Source organism: Salvelinus sp. IW2-2015, unplaced genomic scaffold, assembly GCF_002910315.2.
Source record: "Salvelinus sp. IW2-2015 unplaced genomic scaffold, ASM291031v2 Un_scaffold3478, whole genome shotgun sequence".
In the NCBI taxonomy this organism is placed as follows: Eukaryota; Metazoa; Chordata; class Actinopteri; order Salmoniformes; family Salmonidae; genus Salvelinus; species Salvelinus sp. IW2-2015.
The window spans coordinates 20,539-34,897 of record NW_019944758.1 but is presented as its reverse complement, the minus strand read 5'-3'; the positions used below and the strand labels follow the sequence as shown (position 1 = coordinate 34,897).

At 46.2% G+C, this 14,359-nt stretch overlaps 1 protein-coding gene across 1 annotated transcript in view; it reads right to left on the bottom strand.

The window, feature by feature from the left end:
• Positions 1 to 6,054: 6,054 nt before the first annotated feature.
• The window catches only part of LOC112075944 (zinc finger protein 135-like), a 15,945-nt gene continuing 7,640 nt past the window's right edge, over positions 6,055 to 14,359 (bottom strand). The window contains exon 3 of the mRNA XM_024142856.2: positions 6,055 to 7,141. Coding sequence (XP_023998624.1) covers positions 6,156 to 7,141 — 986 coding nt within the window. The 3' untranslated portion in view covers positions 6,055 to 6,155. The remainder of the gene's footprint in view (positions 7,142 to 14,359) is intronic.

The following is a 14,359-nucleotide window of genomic DNA, read 5'->3' as shown; positions in this document are numbered from 1 at the left end:
AGTGACCTTCGGCAGAACTGACTGGGTCTGAGGATGGATGAGTTGACCTCGGCAGAAACTTGACTGGGGTCTGAGGATGGATGAGTTGACCTCGGCAGAACTGACTGGGTCTGAGGATGGATGAGTTGACCTCGGCAGAACTGACTGGGTCTGAGGATGGATGAGTTGACCTCGGCAGAAACTGACTGGGTCTGAGGATGGATGGAGTTGACCTCGGCAGAACTGACTGGGTCTGAGGATGGATGAGTTGACCTCGCAGAACTGACTGGGTCTGAGGATGGATGAGTTTGACCTCAGCAGAACTGACTGGGTCTGAGGATGGATGAGTTGACCTCGGCAGAACTGACTGGGTCTGAGGATGGATGAGTTGACCTCGGCAGAACTGACTGGGTCTGAGGATGGATGAGTTGACCTCAGCAGAACTGACTGGGGCTGAGGATGGATGAGTTGACCTCAGCAGAACTGACTGGGTCTCTCTCAAGGCATTTCAAGCCAATTCTCATTGCAGAACGTTTTCTTGATTACGCTCTCTGAGACAAGTTTGTATGTGGTCTCACAGGTGAAGCATATCACAGAGTGGCATTGACTAAAATACAGTAGAATAGAATAAGTTAAGCAGTATGTAAACATATTTAAAGTGACCAGTGTTCCATTATTAAAGTGACCAGTGATTTCATGTCTATGTACATGGGCAGCAGCCTCTAAGGTGCAGGGTTGAGTAACCAGGTGGAAGGTGGCTAGTGATGGCTATTTAACAGTCTGATGGCCTTGAGATAGAAGCTGTTTTTCAGTCTCTCTGTCCCAGCTTTGATGCACCTGTACTGACCTCGCCTTCTGGATGATAGGCGGGTGAACAGGCAGTGGCTCGGGTGGTTGTTGTCCTTGATGATCTTTATGGCCTTCCTGTGACATCGGGTGGTGTAGGTGTCCTGGAGGGCAGGTAGTTTGCCCCCGGTGATGCGTTGTTCAGACCTCACTACCCACTGGAGAGCCCTGCGGTTGTGGGCGGTGCAGTTGCAGTACCGTTTTAGGTGACAAGCCAAATTTCTTCAGCCTCCTGAGGTGTTGCACTTTCTTCACCACGCTGTCCGTGTGGGTGGACAACTTCCGTTTGTCAGTGATATGTACGCCGACGAACTTAAAACTTTCCACTTTCTCCACTGCTGTCCCATCGATGTGGATAGGGGGGTGCTCCCTCTGCTGTTTCCTGAAGTCCACGATCAGTTCCTTTGTTTTGTTGACGTTGAGTGAGAGGTTATTTTCCTGACACCACACTCCCAGAGCCTTCACCTCCTCCCAGTAGGATGTCTCATCGTTGTTAGTAATCAAGTCTACCACTGTTGTGTCGTCTGCAAACTTGATGATTGAGTTGGAGGTGTGCATGGCCACACAGTCGTGGGTGAACAGAGAGTACAGGAGAGGGCTGAGAACGCACCTTTGTGTGGCCCCAGTGTTGAGGATCAGTGGAGTGGAGATGTTGTTTCCTACTTTCACCACCTGGGGGCGGCCCGTCAGGAAGTCCAGGACCCAGTTGCACAGGGTGGGGTCGAGACCCAGGGTCTCAAGCTTAATGACGAGTTTGGAGGGTACTATGGTGTTGAATGCTGAGCTGTAGTCAATGAACAGCATTCTTACATAGGTGTTCCTCTTGTCCAGATGGGATGGGGGCGGTAGTCATTTAGCTCAGTTACCTTTGCATTCTTGGGTACAAGAATACACGGTGGCCATCTTGAAGCATGTGGGGACAGCAGACTGGGATAGAGAGAGATTGAATATGTCCGGAAACACACCAGCCAGCTGGTCTGCACATGCTCCGAGGATGCGGCTAGGGATGCCGTCTGGGCCGGCAGCCTTGACAGGGTTAACATTTTTAAATGTCTTATGTCGGCCATAGAGAAGGAGAGCCCACAGTCTTTCGTACTGGCCGCGTCGGTGGTACTGTGTTATCCTTAAAGCATGCAAAGATTGTGTTTAGCTTGTCCGGGAAGCAAGACGTCAGCGATGTGGCTGGTTTTCCTTTTGTAATCCGTGATTGTCTGTAGACCCTGCCACAAACGTCTCGTGTCTGAGCCGTTGAATTGCGACTCCACTTTGTCTCTATARTGACGTTTTGCCTGTTTGATTGCCCCACATCAATCTGCAGAGAGGAATGGGAGAAACTGCCCCAATACAGGTGTGCCAAGCTTGTAGCGTCATACCTAAAACTCCAGGCTGTAATCGCTGCCAAAGCGGCTTCAAAAGTACTGAGTAAAGGGTCTGAATACTTAAGTAGGTGTAATATTTCAATTTTTTATTTTGAATACATTTGTAAAAATGTCCCAAAATTATTTTTGCTTTGTCATTATGGGGTATTGTGTGTAGATTGATGTGGGGTTAAACATTTTTTAAATCCATTTTAGAATAAGGTTGTAACGTAACAAAATGTGGAAAACATCAAGGGGGTCTGAATACTTTCCAAATGCACTGCACATCATTATTAGAAGCCTCTTGCATCACATCATTATTAGAAAGCTCTTGCATCACATCATTATTAGAAGCCTCTTGCATCACATCATTATGTAGAAGCCTCTGTGCATCACATCATTATTAGAAGCCTCTTGCATCACATCATTATTAGAAAAGCCTCTTGCATCACATCATTATTAGAAGCCTCTTGGCATCACATCATTATTAGAAGCCTCTTGCATCACATCATTATTAGAAGCCTCTTGCCATTCACATCATTATTAGAAGCCTCTTGCATCACATCATTATTAGAAGCCTCTTGCATCACATCATTATTAGAAGCCTCTTGCATCACATCATTCATTTAGAAGCCTCTTGCATCACATCATTATTAGAAGCCTCTTGGCATCACATCATTATTAGAAGCCTCTTGCATCACATCATTATTAGAGAGCTCTTGCATCACATCATTTATTAGAAGCCTCTTGACGATCACATTACATTATTTAGAAGCCTCTTGCATCACACTCATTATTAGAAGCCTCTTGCATCACATCATTATTAGAGCCTCTTGCATCACATCATTATTAGGAAGCCTCTCGAATTCAGCATCCCATATTTAGGCCAAGTCTCTCTAATAATTGTGCGCATTGTCTCATTCGATTATTTAGGCAAGACACATCTTGGACGGACTATCCATAATAATTAATTGAAGCCTGTGCATTGCGAGCTCACAGAGTACGGCATCTTTAAGAGAAAGCCATACTTTGCGAATTAGTACGAAATCGAAGTCTCTATTATGAAAGCTCATTCTTTGCGTCACAATAGAGTTCTATCTCTAATGAAGCACATGCCTCTGGCGTTGCCACACACAAGTGACATTATGGTCTACGAATGAGACTTATACTTTGCAATTCAGCGATTCGACAGTACCTCCTAAGAGAAGGCCTCGTTCGCCTAATCACATATCTGTATTGTATGTAGAATAGCTCTTCGACGATGACGAGCTCACCTAATTTAATTAATGAAAGCCATCTTTCATCAGCAATCATTTATTGATGAAGGACCTTCTCAATGCAATACATGCGATTAGGACATTACAAAAGAGAATAGAGTGCCGTTTTTTTTGTTCACATAAATGCGGGGTCCCTTCCACTCCACCCATCGCACGCTCTCGACCGAGCACCCCCGAAAATGTCTTTCCATAAAAATTAATTTGATACGAAGAGCCTCGTTAGTGCTCACAGATCCTATCTTTAGATAAAGCCTCTTATGCATACAAACTGAAGCCATCAATTATGTAGGACTCGCTCTATTGACCATCTCATGTATGATATTCAAAGAAGCGGCATGTTTGCCTATCACCATCAATTGAATTGAGAAAGCCTCTTGCGTAATCGACATGCGTACATGAGAGCTATATAGCCTCTTAGCAATTAATGGTCACCGATTCATTAGTGTCCCAGAAAGGCCGGCTTGCGGCTACTTCAAAAACGGTGCAGTATAATCAATAGAGAAGCCTCTGTGCATCACGCATATATCAAATTATTTAAAGATGAGCATCTCCTGCACATCAACGAGAGCCTCATTCCTTAATAGATAATCGATCGTCTGCGGGTCACATGGGCACTATAGATTAGAGCAACTCTTGCGAGCTCCTCAACAATTCAATTATGTAGGAGCCTCTGCATCACATCATTTATGAGAAGCCGTACTCTGAGCGTCCAACGGGATGCATATTACTAAAAAGCAACTACTGCGAGTCACAGTCAGTATATTCGCCAGAAAGAGCACTGTGCCTGTCAGTTACAAACTATTCAATTGTATGTTAGAATGCCGTCTTAAGGCGGATCACGGTCATTATTAACGTACAGTGCCATCATTGTCGATCACATACAATTATTGAGCCAGTGCTTGCAATCTATACATCAATATATGAGTAACGTCTCGCGCGAACCATCTGTCGCCTCACCCTATAACATATATATTAGAAGCCTCTTGGCTCACATCATTATTAGGAGCCTCTTGATGCCATTAACTATCACACCTTTAATCATTATAGAAGCCTCTTTGCTCACATCATTATTAGAAAGCCTCTTGCGTCCACATCATTATTAGAAGCCTCTTGCATCACATCATTATTAGAAGCCTCTTGCGTCACATCATTATTAGAAGACTCTGCATCACATCATTATTAGAAGCCTCTTGCATCACATCATTATTAGAAGTGTCACTCATTATTGAAGCCTATTGCATCACATCATATATTAGAAGCCTCTTGCATCAGTCATATATAAAAGCCTCTTGCATCACATCATTATTAGAAGCCTCTTGCATCACCATTCATTATTAGGAGCCTCTTGCATCACATCATTATTAGAAGCCTCTTGCATTCAATCATTATTAGAAGCCTCTGCATTCACGTCATTATTAAAAGCCTCCTTTGCATCACATCATTATTTAGGAGCCTCTTGCATCACATCATTATTAGGAGCCTCTTGCATCACATTCATTATTAGGAGCCTCTTGCGTCACATCATTATTTAGGAGGCCCTCTTGCCATCACATCATTATTAGGGAGCCTCTTGCATCACATCATTATTAGAAGCCTCTTGCATCTACATCATTATTTAGAAGCCTCTTGCGTCACATCATTATTAGAAGCCTCTTGCATCACATCATTATTAGAAGCCTTCTTGCATCACATCTGTCCTCTGATCAGCTGAGGCAGTATGTTTTGCATTTCATCATAATAGTATTTGAAATACTATTAAACTCAATGTATTTATATTATCTCATTTTAAATCCTATGTTTTAAACAAGGTTGAGAGTAGAACAACTGATTTGACTAATGTTTTATGAGAGCATGTACATGTTCAACACATATCAACTGACTCGTGATGAAAAGTTCAACATTCACTGAGAGGGAAAACACTAAAGTGTGTAAATGTTGTGTTTAGCTGTAGCATCCATTCATCCATCCATCCCTCCATCCATCCCTCCATCTATCCCTCCATCATCCATTCAATCCATCCATCCATCCCTCCATCCATCCATTCATCTCCATCCATCCCTCCATCTATCCCTCCACTTATCCCTCCATTTCATCCCTCCATCCATCCCATCCATCTATCCCTCCAATCCATTCCATTCATCCAGTCCATCCATATCCCTCCATCATTCCATTCATCCCTCCATCCATCCCTCCCAATCGCCATCCCTACCATCTATCCCTCACATCTGATTCCCTCCATTCATCCCTCCATTCCACCTCCACTATCCCTCCATCTAATCCATATCCATCCATCCATTCTATCCCTCCATCTAATCCCTATTCCATTCATACCATCCCATCTATCCCTCCATCTATCCCTCCATCCATCCTTCATGCCCTCCATCTATCCCTCCATTCATCCCTCCCATCCATCGCCTCCATCCATCCCTCCATCCATCCATTCATCCCCATCCATCAATCCTCCATTCAATCATCCAATCATCATCCACACTCCATCCATCATTCACCCTCACCATTCCAATCCATCCTTCATCCCTCCATCGCATCAATCCATCCATTCAATACATCCAATCCATCCATCATGTATTGCAGGATATTTGACAGAATAATAACACCAATGGTTTAATGCAGCAGTGAGATACAAGCAAAAACAGTGTAAAAATGGACACAGTCTGGAATTATGCAATCAAACCAATCATTCAAGGTCACTCATTAATTCAGGATGTACAGGTTGTTCTGGCACAGTCTCTTCATCAAAGACCTCAGGTGAATCATCTATCGGTCTAATGTGCTGATCTGGGTTGACGCTAGGGGATAACTGATCTGCAGGTGTGTCCGCTGCTAGGTGGATGCGTCTATGCCTGTCCAGATGCCCTTGTTGAATAAAGCTCTTCCAACAAAGGGAGCAATGATAGGGTCTTTCCCCTGTGTGAGTCCTCTGATGAGCCTGGAGGTGAGCCAGCTGGGAGAAGCCTCTCCCACAGTCAGAGCAGCAGTGAGGTTTTTCCCCTGTGTGGGTCTGGCTGTGCTTTTTCAGAGCCCCAGAGTTTATAAACGTCTTACCGCAGGCCGAGACAGTGCAGACGTAGGGTCTCTCTCCTGAGTGAATCCTCTGGTGGTCCTTCAGAGCTCCTGGGTGGGAGAAGGTCTTCAGACACTCTGAACAGTGGTACGGCCTCTCTCCTGTGTGAGTACGCATGTGTTGGATCAGCTGGCCTGAGTTGGAGAATCTCCTTCCACAGTCAGAGGCGGAGCAGGGGTACGGCTTCTCTCCTGTGTGAGTCCTGTGGTGTATCTGTAGGTGTTCTAGCTTGGAGAAACTCTTGCCGCACTCTGTGAAAGTGCAATGGAATGGCTTCTCTCCTGTGTGTGTTCTCTGGTGCTTGGCCAGGCCTCCTGGCTGACTGAAGCTCTTGCCACAGACCAGACAGTGGTACGGTCTCTCTCCTGTGTGGATCACCTGGTGACTCCTCAGGTTGCCAGAGTGACTGAAGCTCCGCCCACACTCAGAGCAGTGATACGGCCTCTCTCCTGTGTGAGTACGCATGTGTCTCCGCAGGGTTGATGAGTTGTAGAAATACTTCCCACAGGCTAAGCAAGGGTAGTTGGTTTCAGTGGTGTGACCCTGCTGATTCTCCTGGAGGGATTCTGAAGGGTCTATAGCCTGGTCTGTACAGCCACCTGCAGGACAGAACAGCATTACTTTAGAAAATGTTTTCATAGTGCTGTATTCAAATGTAGGATATTTTATTCGTTTTAAACTTTACGGAATTTCATGTATTGTTTTTTTTTGTATAAACAATTCATCTTTAAACACAAAACAACAACCAACATACAGTACCAGTCAAAAGTGAAGACATCAAAACCATGAAATAACACATATATGGAATCATGTAGTAACCAAAAAAAGTGTTAAACAAATAAAAATATATTTTATATTTGAGATTCTTCAAAGTAGCCACCCTTTGCCTTGATGACAGCTTTGAAAGTTTCTTCAAGTGCAGTCGCAAAAACCATCAAGCACTATGATGAAACTGGCTCTCATGAAGAACGCCACAGGATAGGAAGACCCAGAGTTACCTCTGCTGCAGAGGATAAGTTCATTAGAGTTACAAGCCTCAGAAATTGCATGTGTCTTCAAGTAACAGACACATCTCAACATCAACATGTTCAGAGGAGACTGAGTGAATCAGGCCTTCATGGTTGAATTGCTGCAAAGAAACCACTACTAAAGGACACCGATAAGAAGATGAGACTTGCTTGGGCCAAGAAACACGAGCAATGAAGATTAGACCGGTGGAATTCTGTCCTTTGGTCTGATGAGTGTCTCTGTGAGACGCAGAGTAGGTGAATGGATGGCCTTTGTATGTGTGGTTCCCACRGTGAAGCATGGAGGAGGAGGTGTGATGGTGCTTTAATGGTGACACTGTCTGGTTTAATTTAGAAGGGACTCTTAACCAGCATGGCTACCACAGCATTCAGCAGGGATACGCCATCCCATCTGGTTTGCGCTTAGTGGGACTATCATTTGTTTTTCAACAAGACAATGACCCAACACACCTCCAGGCTGTGTAAGGGCTATTTGACCAAGAAGGAGAGTGATGGAGTGATGCATCAGATGACCTGGCCTCCACAATCACCCGACCTCAACCCAAATGAGATGGTTTGGGATGAGTTGGACCGCAGAGTGAAGGAAAAGCAGCCAACAAGTGCTCAGCATATGTGGGAACTCCTTCAAGACTGTTGAAAAAGCATTCCTCATGAAGCTGGTTGAGAGAATACCAAGAGTGTGCAAAGTTGTCGTCAAAGCAAAGGGTGTCTACTTTGAAGAATCTCAAAAATAACATTTTAATTTGTTTAACACTTTTTTGGTTACTACATGATTCCATATGTGTTATTTCATAGTTTTGATGTCTTCACTATTATTCTACAATGTAGAAAATAGTACAAATAAAGAAAAACTCTTGAATGAGTCGGTGTGTCAACTTTTGACTGGTCCTGTATTAAACAAGAAAACACGAATACAAAACACAAATCCATAGGGATGTTTTCCTGATAAATGATCTGTGATTTCATGATATTCTGTTATGTGCCCTTAAGGAAACACAGGAATTGTTCCCATCTCTTCTTGGAGTCTGTAATATTTTTCTACGGCCTCTTTGCCAACATGATTTCATACAATGTTGTTTTTATCAATGTATTTATCCATTCCGTCAACACGGGGTAGGCCGTCATTGTAAAATAAGAATTTGTTCTTAACTGACTTGCCTAGTTTAAATAAAGGTTAAATAAAAAAACAAATGGCTCAGAGCTTTTCCAATGTTTCAGGGCCAGCCTTAACACAATACCTCAACATAATATTATACAGTCTGTCTGGTTACTCCCTCTTATTTCAGATGTCAACAGACAGCTTTGGTGACCTACAGTAGGCACCTGGGAACCAAGGCCATCTCCCATGCACTATAAGGCTTTGTCCCATAGGGGGTGCACAACCGGGCTTTCCCACAATGCATCTAGGAGGGTTCCTTTTGCCCCTTCACATCATGAACCTTACAGGAGGGAATCAAATCTATGACAAACATTTCATTGTATACCTTCTCTGACAATATCTGAGATAATATACACCCTCATCCTCTTATTTGGCGATTTGGACCAAAACCCATATCACAATAAATTGACTGAATTATCACAATAATGAWAKATTGAACAATATGTTTATAAAATTAATAAGGATCAGTTACTTTCTTTTTATTTTAAAATCCTACTACTTTTAATGTTATTTGTCCTGTTAGTAGCAGACTTTGGCTTTTCAAACCTTCCTCTAGTATAGGCTACTATCGTTGTTATCGATATCAGTAAAATGTCCTCGATAAAATGGTCTCTTTGGACAGTGTCGATATTTTCGGTTTATCATCCCGGCTCTACTTCTTATGTCACATTGTCCCTCTGCCACAATTCAGGTTCACATGATTAACCTTTAACAGCATTGTAACATACAAAGGCTGATTGTACAAGGCTTGGTAATGAAAATACATCTTCTACAACATTGTTGCCTTTTGACATAATGGCACCACATAGTGTTGACAAAGCTTTTAATTAGCATGTATAACACTATCACACACTTTATACAAAAAATATCTCCATGTACACTGTTCCCCAGACACTCCTCATGTCCCCCTCCTCCATGTACACTGTTCCCCAGACACTCCTCAGTCCCCCTCCTCTCCATTGTACACTGTTCCCCAGACACTCCCATGTCCCCCCTCTCCTCTCCATGTACACTGTTCCCCAGACACTCCTCATGTCCCCCCTCCTCTCCATGTACACTGTTCCCAGAACACTCCTCATGTCCCCCCTCCTCTCTCTCCATGTACACTGTCCCCAGACACTCCTCATGTCCCCCTCCCTCCTCTCATGTACACTGTTCCCCAGACACTCTCATGTTCCCCCTCTCTCCATGTACACTGTTCCCCAGACACCTCATGTCCCCTCCTCTCCATGTACACTGTTCCCCAGACACTCCTCATGTCCCCCCCCTCTCCTCCTCATGTACACTGTTCCCCAGACACTCCTCATGTCCCCCCTCCCCTCCTCTCCAATGACACGTTCCCCAGACACTCCTCATGTCCCCCCTCCTCTCTCTCCATGTACACGTTCCCAGACACTCCTCATTTCCCCCTCCTCTTCATGGTACACTTTCCCCAGACACTCCTAATGTCCCCTGCTCCTCTCCATGTACACTGTTCCCAGACTCCTCATGTCCCCTCCTCTCCATGTACACTGTTCCCAGACACTCCTCATGTCCCCCTCCCCTCCTCTCCATGTACACTGTTCCCCAGACACTCTCATGTCCCCGCCTCCTCTCCTCTCCATGTACACTGTTCCCCAGACACTCTCATGTCCCCCCTCCTCTCCATGTCACTGGTTCCCGACCACTCCTCATGTCCCCCTCCTCTCCATGTACACTGTTCCCAGACACTCCTCATGTCCCCCCCCTCTCTCTCCATGTACACTGTTCCCCAGACACTCCTCATGTCCCCCCTCCCCTCCTCTCCATGTACACTGTCTCCCAGGACACTCCTCATGTCCCCTCCTCTGACATGTACACTGTTCCCCAGACACTCCTCTGTCCCCCTCCTCTCCATGTACATGTTCCCAGACACTCCTCATGTCCCCCCTTCTCATGTACACTGTTCCCAGACACTCTCTCATGTCCCCCCTCCCTCCTCTCCATGTACACTGTTCCCAGGACACTCCTCATTTCCCCCTCCTCTCCTCTCCATGTACACTGTTCCCCAGACACTCCTCATGTCCCCCCCCCTCCTCTCCATGTACACTGTTCCCAGACACTCCTCATGTCCCCTCCTCTCTCTCCATTTGACACTGTTCCCAGACACTCCTCAATGTCCCCCCTGCCTCTCCATGTACACTGTTCCCCAGACACTCTAATGTCCCCCTCCTCCCATGTACACTGTTCCCCAGACACTCCTCATGTCCCCTCCCTCCCCTCTCCTCATGTCTCCATCTCTTCTCCTCCACTCCACCAGCCTCCTCTCCTCTCCTCTCCCTCCCCCTCCTCCTCTCCCTCTCCTCTCCTCCCTCTCCTCATGTCCCTCCTCTCCTCCCCTCCCCCCTCCTCTCCTCCCTCTCCTCTCCCCTCTCCTCTTCTCCTCCACCAGGTCCTCCTTCCTCTTCCCTCCTCCTCTCCTCTCCTCCACTCCACCAGGTCCTCCTCTCCTCTCCTCCCTCTCTTCCTCCCTCACCAGCTCCTCCCTCTCCCCTCTCCTCTCTCCACTCCACCAGGTCCTCGCTCCTCCCCTCTTCTCCTCCACTCCACCAGCATCCTCCTCTCTCCCCTCTCCACCAGGCTCTCCTCTCTCTTCCTCTCCTTCCCCTCTTCTCCTCCACTCCACAGCTCCTTCCTCTCCTCCCCTCCCCTCCTCCTCTTCCTCTCCTCCTCCCCGGGTCCTATAGCTGATTTCATGGATGAACTCTCACCCAACCTAATATTTTGTAACTTACACTCTGACACATTTTCTTCCATAAACACTTGTTTACAGTCTGTTAGGTTATTTACATGTCTGTCTCGTCTGTTCTCAGCAGACACTTTAGTACTTTCAGAAGCAAGAATAAAGGTTTATTAGTGGGAAAAGTGTTCTCTGTTGTCATTTCATCTCAAGTGTTTCTAATGCATTTCCTTGGACATCAAGTCCGTAGAGAAGAGCTTGTGAGCCACCAGACCTTACAGGCTGACACGTAGAGAAGAGCTGTGGCCACAGACCTTACAGGCTGACAACGTAGAGAGAAGCTGTGAGCCACAGACCTACAGGCTGACAACGTAGAGAAGAGCTGTGAGCCACAGACCTTACAGGCTGACAACGAGAGAAGAGCTGTGAGCCACAGAACTTACAGCTGGACAACGAAGAAAAAGCTGTGAGCCACAAGACCTTCAGGCTTTCTTCTACTGATGGTGAAGTTCAATCTAATCTAAATTACTGCACTGAGACGTCCAGAAAATCAGGTTTCAATTTATTAACAAGATTAAAACTCTACATTTATAGTACAAGTACTTTTCGTTCACAGTGCGTCCATTAGAGGAGTGTGTGTGACGCAGTCAAACAAAGGCCTGTTTCTGATTGGCTGGCCTTGGGTTGAGTTGTCCTCTTTCTAACCCTGGCTTTTTGCCATGCAACGTCCGGGGGGGTTGGCGGGTTGTCAGCAAAGTGTGATGAATGGAATGCTGACTGCAAGCCAGGCCTAATCGCCCAACATCAGTGTCCACCTCACTAATGCCTGGTGAATGGAACAAATCCCTGCAGAAATGTTCCAACATCTAGTGGAAAGCCTTCCCAGAAGAGTGAGGCTGTTATAGCAGCAATGTTCCAACATCTAGTGGAAAGCTTCTCCAGAAGAGTGGAGGCTGTTATAGCAGCAATGTTCCAACATCTAGTGGAAAAGCCTTCCAGAATATGGAGCTGTATAGCAGCAATGTTCCAACATCTAGTAGAAAGCCTTCCCAGAAGAGTGGAGGGCTGTTATAGCAGCAATGTTCCGAACATCTAGTGGAAAGCCTTCCCAGAAGAGTGGAGGCTGTATAGCAAGCAATGTTCCAACATCTAGTGGAAAGCCTTCCCAGAAGAGTGGGGCTGTTATAGCAGCATGTTCCAACATCTAGGAAAGCCTTCCCAGAAGAGTGGACTGTTATAGCAGCAATTTTCCAACATCTAGTGGAAAGCTTCCCAGAAGAGTGGAGGCTGTTATAGCAGACAATGTTCCAACATCTAGTGGGAAACCTTCCCAGAGAGTGGAGGCTGTTTATAGCAGCATGTTCCAACATCTAGTGGAAAGCCTTCCCAGAAGAGTGGAGGCTGTTATAGCAGCAATGTCCATCATCTAGTAGAAGCCTTTCCAGAAGAGTGGAGCTGTTAGCAGCAATGTTCCCACATCTAGTGGAAAGCCTTCCAGAAGGGAGGCGTTTATAGCAGCAAAGGGGCCCATCATTTGGAATGAGATGTTCAACGAGCAGGTGTCCCAAACTTATTCTGGTCATTTAGGATCTCTGTTGACTGATGAGCTTCATCTTGGAAGACAGGTGGTTGTGGGAGGGTCCTTAGCCTTTTCAGGGGTACACTCGATTGGACGACAGAATCCTCATCGAAGCATAATGCCAAATGCATTCTCTGACTACGAGACGGAAGTGGTGATGGTTCAAGGTACGCCCAGGTTTATGAGAAACCTGTGAATGAGAGGATAATATGGCAGATACATGTCTGAGATGCATTTATATTATTATTTTAAAATATAAAAAATATACAATTTCCAAGAAACCATATTCCTAAGCCTTGAAATGGCATTTCTCATAGAGGTGCATATATGCAGTAACAAGGGAAATTAGAAACAGGTGACATTGATTGTAACATTCTATAATCAACATACCTGGATGAGGGCGCGTGAGTTCTCATGTGGAGGGAAAGCTGCATCTCCCAGGGAAACACGAGGAAGTGTCGTTGTGGTACTGGTTGGACTGGTGTGTACTGGTGGTGTGGTGGTACTGGGTGTTGGTACTGGTGGTGGTACTGGTGGTGGTACTGGTGGTGGTACTGGTGGTGGTATGGTGGCTGGGTGGTACTGGTGGTGGTCTGGTGGTGGTACTGGTGGTGTACTGTGTGGTGGTACTGGTGGTGGTACGGTGGTGGTACTGGTGGTGTGGTGTGGTTGGTACTGGTGGTGGTACTGGTGTGGTACTGGTGGTGGTACTGGTGGTGTACTGGTGGTGGCTGGTGTGGTACTGTGGTGGTGGTGGTTACGGTGGTGGTGGTACTGTGGTGGTACTGGTGGTGGACTGGTGGTGGTACTGGGGTGGTACGGCAGGACAGCTGGCGGTGGTAAATCAAGGGTCTTCTGCAGCAGTTTAGACCCAAAATAATTATTGAATGCCTCCACCATTACTCTAGTCGCTGACGCCCTACATCCACACATTACCTGTCGACCTTACGCCCCTACATCCCACCATTACTCTGTCGACCTGTACGCCCCTACATCACCATCACTCTGTCGACCTTACGCCCCTCATCCACCATTACTCTGTCGACCTTACGCCCTACATCCACCATTACTCTGTCGACCTTACGCCCTACATCCACCATCACTCTGTCGCTCTACGCCCTACATCCACCATACTCTGTCGACCTTACGCCCTACATCCACATTCTCTGTCGCCTTACGCCCTACATCCACCATGCTCTGTCGGCCTTACGCCCCTACATCCACCATCGCTCGTCGGCCTACGCCCCTACATCCACCATTGCTCTGTCGGCCTTACGCCCTAATCCACATCGCTTGTCGGCTTCGCCCCTAATCACCATTACTTCTGTCGGCCTTACGCCCCTACAATCACCA